The sequence below is a fragment of the Haemaphysalis longicornis genome, unplaced genomic scaffold, assembly GCF_048455015.1.
Source record: "Haemaphysalis longicornis isolate Haplotype H1 unplaced genomic scaffold, Haemaphysalis longicornis Haplotype H1 scaffold_19, whole genome shotgun sequence".
NCBI classification, from domain to species: domain Eukaryota; kingdom Metazoa; phylum Arthropoda; class Arachnida; order Ixodida; family Ixodidae; genus Haemaphysalis; species Haemaphysalis longicornis.
In genome coordinates this window covers 2,731,279-2,739,859 of record NW_027526288.1, presented here as the reverse complement: position 1 = coordinate 2,739,859, position 8,581 = coordinate 2,731,279, and the positions used below count along the sequence as shown (strand labels likewise).

The 8,581-nt window shown below is 49.4% G+C and overlaps 1 protein-coding gene across 1 annotated transcript; it reads right to left on the bottom strand.

Moving 5' to 3' along the window:
- Positions 1-5,242: 5,242 nt before the first annotated feature.
- On the bottom strand, positions 5,243-8,111 carry LOC144166739 (beta-1,3-galactosyltransferase 5-like). The gene is made up of 2 exons (XM_077696237.1): positions 7,894-8,111; positions 5,243-6,767 (listed from the first exon to the last, which is right to left on the bottom strand). The coding sequence occupies exons 1-2, from the start codon at positions 7,952-7,954 to the stop codon at positions 5,548-5,550; spliced, it is 1,281 nt and encodes a 426-aa protein (XP_077552363.1). The 5' UTR covers positions 7,955-8,111; the 3' UTR covers positions 5,243-5,547.
- Between the last annotated feature and the right edge of the window lie 470 nt (positions 8,112-8,581).

Here is an 8,581-nt window from a genome sequence, read left to right as displayed (position 1 = left end):
TCAGCATCACGCTAGCGCTGCTGTGTTCCTGCCAACTCACTTTCTTACAATACACACATGAAACCGTTGCCATACATTTCGCTTTGATTAAACGCGGTTAGACCAAGTTTATGCACTGATAGCTCGTTTCTGGCGAGGCGGCGGCCAGTCAGCCGTTTTTGTAGCAGCAACTACCGCATCTTCAATTGCACTACAGGCAACACACAGGCGCTGCTCAGCGCCGCCGGCGCGAACGCGAACTGCGTAGTGTACGCGCAGGGTGCGGAGTGAAGTTCTTTGAGAGAGAGAATAAACATCTTTAATTTCGAGCTTAATGGTGCAGGATGGTGAGAGGTCCGGCCCAGTGGGTGGCGTCCGCTTGTCTCTCTTCGCGCCCAGAGCGCGCGATCTAGGCGCGGTTTTAAGATGTCATGCGTCCTTACTCTTTCTTCATATCGCCTTCTGTTTTTCTTTGTGCTGGATAGTGTGTACATGTATGAACCCAGTCATTAAAACATTGGAAGGTTTTTCTTACAATAAGAATTATTTCAACCGTTTCGTGGCCTGCCGGGAAATGGTTCTATAGACTGACCCAGACAGACAAAAATTATTTCTTCCTTTGCTTAACGGAAAGGTAAAACACGCGAAGCTTAATGGTAAACACGCCATGCACAACGCTGCTGCGGCCTTCGTTGCCTGATGGCCTCCACTTCCGCATTACTAACTTCCGGGCTTGCACTACGATCACGATTATGCTGTCGAGTGCGTGCCGCATAACCGCCTGCTCTCAGGCCGAACGAGTCACCTGTACGTGGCCCACCCATAGACCTCTGAACGTGAAGTCAGGTCATCATCGTCATCAGAGCTCCTTCAGGTGGCCTTTACTGGGTGGCGTTTAGCATACACACATCGTACGTTAAAATCAGTGATGTCAAGTTTTGATTGAAAACGTTCGCATTTAGGTAGCCAATTGACACTATCAACTTCTTCGACCGTATATGGCTGCGCACATCAGGTTCACACGCCGTGCAGCGCGCGTAACAGATGGTGTTGAACAGACGCACGCACGCAGCAGGGCCCGTCGACCGCTTATTTGCCACATAACTAGGGAAGTTGCGGTGAGTTAGTTTTCCACTTAACGCCGCTTATTCACGGCACCCACCCCCCGTCTCCCTTCCTTCCCACACCCCTTAACGAGCGATGGGAGACCTTGCAAACCAGCCCCGCCTTGGCCCGTGGCAGCATATGGGTCCCGTAAAGAGGGAAGCAGTGGCGTAGACTTCTTATTTTTCCGGGGGGGCAGACCTGGAGTGCGCCTCGAAGCGGCGAAGGGAGGGGGGTAGGAAGCGGTGGGGGGTCCTATGAGGTGACACGTCATCACCCCGCTACAAAGAGGCTACCACTAATCATCATCATCATCATCATCATCATAAGGGGCACCTGCAGCAGTGAGGGCCTTTTACATTGTGTCGGCTAACTACGGGGTGTCCCCAAATAAGACGTCCCGCAAATCTATGAACCGTGAACTTCAGCGGTTTGACGCATCCAGTAGAAATTTCTTTGAATACGTGTTTTACTGGTCACATTTACTTAAAAATATTGCATGACTGAACCATCAGCACAAAAAAAAAAACGAGTCGATTTGTTTTTTTTTCTTTTAATAGGCAGTTCGGGGGTAAAAAGAAAGGGACACGAGAAATGGACACGACAGGGGCGCTACGCGCTGCTATGTTCATTTCCTTGAAGAGCCCCCGAAACGAGTCTGACTTTGACCACTCATTTTTGTATCCGTGTGTGTGTTGTGCCAGAGCGCCCGACACAAATTCGCTGCACCTGGCGACGTGCCGATGGCGGGGTTGATTCGCGCCTAGGTCAAACCGCCCGCGTCAGACGTGCCGTGACTGGGCGGGAAAGGCGCCGCCGAGTCTGCTCTCCCTTTCCCATCGCGACGGCTGGACAAATCATGCCTGGGACGAACAAATACCCGCAGACACGCAGCAAGTAGCGCCTGGAGACGCCGCCGCAGAGTCGCCTTCCCTTTCCCGGTCGTGGCGGCTCGCCTGACGCAATCGCTTCGCCTCCATTCGCCAAATTCATAATGCGGCCAGTGAAAGCTCCGACTGGAGGCATTGGAACTGCACGCGGCTGCAACGGAACCCTCTGGGTATAAAACCAGCCCGGAAGCAGCGGTGGTGCGGCGGCATCTCATCGAAGGCCCTGAGTTGAGAAGTGCTATCGCGCTTGTCTTAGCCATGTAACGCTCTTGCTACCTTTGTGTATATTGTATATAAATGCTGCTTCAAATAACCATCAGCTCGGCTACTTCGTCGCTATGGTCTGCGCCGCGTCGATAGTGGACTGGGCAGGGCAACGTCGCAACAGTACTGACTGAGCTGGGATGGCCCAGTCCCAACAGTGTATGTGTATGTGTTTTGGAGGCTTGGAGCGGGTATCACTCGCAGTCGACGGCCGCAGTGCACCCAGTTGCTGTCGGTGCTTGGCAGCCGTTACAGCACTGTCCAACTGCTCTGGCGTGCTTTGTGACCTCGAAAATAAAGTTTGCAGACAGGCTTTTCGGAGGCGTGATAGCTTGCACTGACTTCACTGTATTCCCGTGTTGGTGCGTTGGTTGCAGAGTGAAAATCTGCAGCTCTTGGTTCGAGAAGCGCTGATGAAGCTGAGAGCTATCGATAAAAAAGTGCGGTGGCGTCGTTATGGCTAGCAACATGTTTTACCAGACGTTCCAAGACGCGAGCTAAAGGTAAAATCCCAACGTCGGTCATTGGCGTTCATCATATATAAAATGGCCCTTTCGCGAGGTCTTCCACAGTGCGATCTTAAACTCGGCACAAGTTGCTAGCGAGGAGTGGTCGCCCCGCCAGTGGACAGACAGCAGATGAACGTATGGGAAGAACAACCACCGAAATTCACCATCGTCGTCAGCTTCATCATTACACGGAGGCAGAAACGAGAAGCAGCGCATCGGGTTGCCATTCGAAAGCAAAACGCTCCTCCAGCAGCAAGATGCCAGCACTGTTCGACAAAATTTGCGAGGCGAAACAAGGCGTCACACGCGTTCGACTGGGCATTTTGATGCCCGATTAACAACTCGCAACCTGCACGGTGGGGCTATATGCTCACTTGTAAATGGACAGCACGAGGACATAGTCCTACCAAGCCTCAGCAAAAAGTTTCAAAACGAGAGCCTAATAAAACCATGTGGTTGACACAAACCATGCAGTCAATTTGATGCAAATCACGTAAACTAACTGCGACTGTTTAAATGAGCGGTTACGCTCACGAAACGACTCCAGAGCATGACATGCATCTATGGAAACTGCTTAAGACAGGAAAAGAGCGACTTCGGTGCGCGTAGTGCATGCATTGTGAGCAGCCCCCACCGCTTCCCCTAAAACAATTTGAATGAAGCAAGCGGAATGAAGCAGCTACGCGTTCCCCGGCCGCGCATTTGTAAACAAAAATAACTGCTCCAATCAACAGGTGCCGTAGAAACAGAGAAACTGTGGCCGCGCTTCCCACCGGGACCTAACCCCCTCGTTTTTCCCTTTTCACCGCGACCCCTTAGCGAGCGACCGCCGAAAAACGCTAACAGCGCCAAACAAGGACAGGAAAAGGAGGGAGGTGCAGTTTTCGTTGCCTGATTTTACCATCCATGAGAGTTAAGCAGCACAGCGCCACCGCTAGATGTCTGAAACTCGTACAGGTGCGTCCAGACTTGAGTTTGTGATAGAACTTGTTTGCTCTGCTGTACTCACGAGTGAATGTACTCACGAGTGCAAGCACTCGAAAATACAGTATTCATGAGTATTGTAATCATGAGTACTGTGTACTCATGAGTACCATACTCACTAGTACTCACTCATGAGTACTCATGCTCATGAGTATTGTACTCATGAGCACTCACTCATACTCATGAGTAGTGTACTCATGAGTTCTGTACTCACGAGTAGTGGACTTACCCCTGTACTCAATCGTCATCATACTCACTTTTTTAATCTGGGTGTGTACTCACTCATCATCGTACTCACGAGTGAGTTTGAGTACAAATGAGCACAAATGAGTGTACTCACGAGTGAGTGCGCCGACCTATGCTCCCGACAAAATGTCGCTTTGCTAGCGTGCTGCTGAAGCCAAGCTATGATGGCTAGAAGGGCCACCCTTCTAGCCACCATAGCCAAGCGCAGCGCTGCATTGTTGTCAATTAACAATCCGCACACTGAGCACGTCTAACTCACCGTGAAGAAAAGCGACACGGCCCTGCGTTTCCCCGTGCCCATCGGGAGGACGGAACTGTCTTTCAAGATCCCAACCCCTATTGTAAACAATAGTTGGCAGACAGGACCGCCAATAGTCCGATGTCGACGGGCGCAGAGCCGAGCCAAGCCCTTAAAAAAATCTTCAGCCGGGGCCGGAGGGGGCTCTGCCCCCCCGTAAAGCCGTCCGGGGGGGGCACGAGCCCCACTGCCCCCCCGTAGTTGGCGCTTCTGGAGGGAAGTACCCCATCCGGCACGTAGTCCCAGCAATTTCGTTTGGCTCAATAAAGCTGTTCTCTCTCTCCCTCTCTCCACCTCCTTAGGTTCTGCCGAGCACTTTAGCGGCCATGCTTATCGTCGTAGCTCGCCCGCGGTCACGATTTCTAGCCACTGCCGTCACGCAGCGTCACGCACTTAAACAGAGGTTTCGAAAAGGTACCCGCTTGTACCTCGATTCAGCCTTCCGGGCCAGGAGTTAAGAAGATACTTGAACAAGAGGCTTATGTACGCAGGACCGTTCGAAACTCCTGGAACCGCTGGATACGGGTCCCCACTACTTCGCGCCAAAAAAACTTCGGGTATATTCGATGCAACATATATGTAGTTAACCGGCTGTCCCCGCGTCCATTTAGTTAGTAATGCTCATGAGATTCTTTTTCATAATAGTACGCGATAAAAGTGGTCGCCGAACAAAACACGTACAACGCATTCAAAATGGCGCAGAAAGGCTCCAGTACGTGCGAGATGAAACCAAGCACACAAAGAACGAACTCCCGCTCATGCTGTTTCTGGTAGAACAAGGAACAAAAGATAAAGAAAAGGATGTGAGGTGTCGTAGGAGAAGGTGCGCGAGTATTGCGACGGCCAGAAAATTGAATCGGATTGAACTAACCTCTGTTCAATTCATCAAAGAAGAGTGAGAGAGAGAAAGAGAGGGAAAGAGCATGAGGGTGGTAGCAAAAGGCGAAGAACGGCACCATACCCAGATCACTGCGCTGCATTTCCGACACGTTTTCACATTGAGTGTAACGGCTCTAATTTATTTTTCATGACATGGCTTAAAATTGTTACGGGGCTTTCCATCATACTACTTCCCCGTGATCACACCTCTTCTGATTCGTCATACAAAGGAACAGAGCGCAAATAGCTTGAACTGCCTCCTTTACAACATTATTTTGTAGTGATGACAGTATATGTTTCCCGTCGCACAAACATGTTACAAGATGTGAGCTGCCCGATCTTGCGAACAAGAAACGTTGTATGTTGTCCTTCTGGTCCATTTAAAGAAACTTGGTCATGTTGTGCGTTCAGTTGGTGGAGCAACACTCAAAACTTCTGGCTTTCTGGTGTACCTTTTCACCTTCCACTTGAAGTCGTCGTCTACACTTGCACGCCCACCTATAACGCTCTGCCACAGCCTTTGACGCTGCCTGCTGAGTTTGTTCGGAGCTCCCGTATGAATGAACAGCGTCGTGTTACCGACAGCATATACTCTTTTGACGACATAGAGGCCGAAAAAAGAACTAATGTCAACTAAGCTCACATTTGCGTACTCTGCCAAAAAACCCGTCACGTACACATCATCCACCCAAAAGAAAGGAACATGGGTAGAGGCGTCGTAAAGAGAGGACAGTACGGCAGGACGCATAAGATAAGCCGCTCCTGCACAGTACACGGGGTATTTGTCGCTTGAGTACGCCTCCTTGCTGACGTACCACTTTGATTTCTTCTTCCTGTACGGGTGGCCATTGGGAAACACACGGCAGTGAATGGCCTTCATGTTCACTGCTGCGCTCCTCACGTACGACGACAAAGCGAAAACGTTGACGAGAACATCGTCGTCCATCTTGACTATCACGGACGCCGGGTCGAGCCGGCAGTTATTCAAAACCCACTTGGCCCCTAACAGGAACTTCAGCGACAAATTCTTATAGGTGTCCCTAAAGTCTAGCACCACCATGTCGCCCTCGCGGTCAGCCTCATCTCGAAGAGCTTCAGTGTCGTTGTGGTCCGCCAACTCTCCCACGATGAAGACGATAGCAGAGCCGGTAGTGCTTGCAATCTCAGGATTTCCAATTGTATGTCGAAGCCACTTCCGTAGCCCCATGTTTTTCGGGGCCGTGTGGACGAAGTAGAGAAGTCTCAGGCTTGAGTTCCGGCAGGCTGTGAGAGACTTCCACCCCGGCAGTTTCTGCAACCGGGGCTGGCTATCAATTTCTTCCACGGAATTGGTTAGCTTAGAGTACGGTTGCATCCGTTTGCGAGCATTGTGACTGTTGCAATATATGCTCACGAAAGTAAAAACGAAACACGCTGCGCAGGCGCATGAAAGTATTCTCTGTAATGTGAGTGTGTGGACGATGGACTTTGAAAAGGCCTGTTGCACACGCGGCAATTTGTTGCCGTTTAACTTCAGGTTTCCATGAGAGCCTTTCTTGAGGTCCTGATGTGGAATCTCTAGTTCACCAAACCCATGAAAACCAGCCACGGCTTCGCACGAACGTGGACGTCCCGCTGTGGAAACAAAGCACACACTAATTAGGGCTTTTGTTTTTCTTAATGCTGTAGGAAACATGGTTGGCGCAACCGTCAACACAGCCTATTTCAGAGCACAGGTTTTGCTTTTAGAGTACATATATAGACTGTCCGAAGTGAGTGATGGTAGGCTGCACCAGCAAAATGGTGACTGAATAACAATAAAGACCATATGGCAGCATTAAAATTATTGCTTTCAACATTATTGAATTGTCAATAGTCAGTGCTTGCAACAGTATTGCGAAAAGTAAGGCACCTCTTAAAGCGGCTTTGCATCCCGACCTCATTGAAAGTTGGGTCTCTAATATTCTGCCCCTCAATAGCTGCTTCTTCAAAAGCGAGATTATGCGTCCTAATGGCACAGCGAAAAATTGTTATCACAGTAGCAGGCTTTTTTTTTATTTAAGCGGTACTATTTAAAATGAGAAAGAAACTACTTTGGCAGGATGCAATGTCGATGGAAACAAAAGTTTTTTGTTTCGAGAACTGGGGATTACCACTGTCGCATACCAATGTATCGCGAAATATAACTTGTGGTATCAATTGCTAATGTCCTCGGAGAACTTTTTACCGGTAAATACGCAATTGTAGTGCTCATGTATGCAACAAAACTATCAAGGCATGCAATCCCAGGCTTGTGCCTGATTTCTTGTACAATTCTGTGTACCTCACAACGATTTAGTGCATCCTATGTGCTCCATAAAAGAGATATTTATAGCTTTCTCCTTAAAAAGTGAACACTCTTATTGTTGTTGCGACTACCACTTTTGTAGAGCGTAAAATAAGCATATTTATTTAAGTCTTTAAATCACAACCTCAGTTCAGTCATGTCTACCAAGAACGTCGTAGTGCGTAAACGAAAATTTTAGATATATTCCAATACCATCACAGTACGTCTCGTCACTGCGCGGCCAGAAATCGTCGATGGGGCCCGTCAGATCAGCAGTACAAATAATCACACTAAAAGCAATGTCATCAAAGCACAGAAAGTAACAGCAGGAATTACTCCGATGGGAGATGCCTTCTCGTACTAACACGACCACACCGCTTGTAAGCTAAACAATTGAGCCAGATGAAACTGTTGAGCCGAGTTAAGGTCGCTTACCGTAAGCTTCACTGACCATCTCGAAACTATGTGGAACCGCCGGTATCTGCGACGTCGGCATCTTTCTGAGCTTTTTAGCATTTTCTTTCGCAGCTGCTACTTCGTCTCTCCGGCCGAAATGCCGGGAGCAAAGAGCATGCGTCCGATCATTAAGTGAATGTCATCGTTTCTCTATTCGGAGCACAACACACTTGGCCGATAGCATGCTGCGGGCTACATGGTGGCCATCTGTTGAAAAAGCCCCATTGCGGCCACATTGACACAACAATGCTTTGTTCACGTTTTCAGCTGCCGTTGCTGCGGCGCCTCCTTGCGCCTTGAGCGACGCTGTCAGCGGTGCCGTTCGCGTAGAGCATAGAGTTTCTCACTAGAAGCTCTATGGCGTAGAGAACGCTAAGATGACGTTCCACGGCGCGTTTACCAAGAAATGATGCCTGCTGACCGATTATGGGCTCACCCTGCTACTACAACATCGGGAACATTTCTCAGCTAACAGGTCATCAATCAAAAACAGCGTCTCATTATAGAGCGTATCTTTTTCGGAGAAACGTATTCCATCTCTATCACACGGTTTATTAAAGGCGAAAGCCGTATTTCTTACTCAGGAAAAAAGCTGGCGTCAGCGTCGGCAACCGCCGCGGCTCCCTCGGAAGCATTCCCGAGCACGAGACATTTTATGGCACGAGCT

What these genes read in the sequence shown, in the direction of transcription:
- LOC144166739 (XM_077696237.1), bottom strand. Translation starts at nt 7,954, where the DNA reads ATGCCGACGTCGCAGATACCGGCGGTTCCACATAGTTTCGAGATGGTC. An exon ending in GATGGTCAGTGAAGCTTACG is followed by an intron (nt 6,768 to 7,893) that starts GTAAGCGACCTT and finishes TTGTTTCCACAG; the next exon opens with CGGGACGTCCACGTTCGTGC.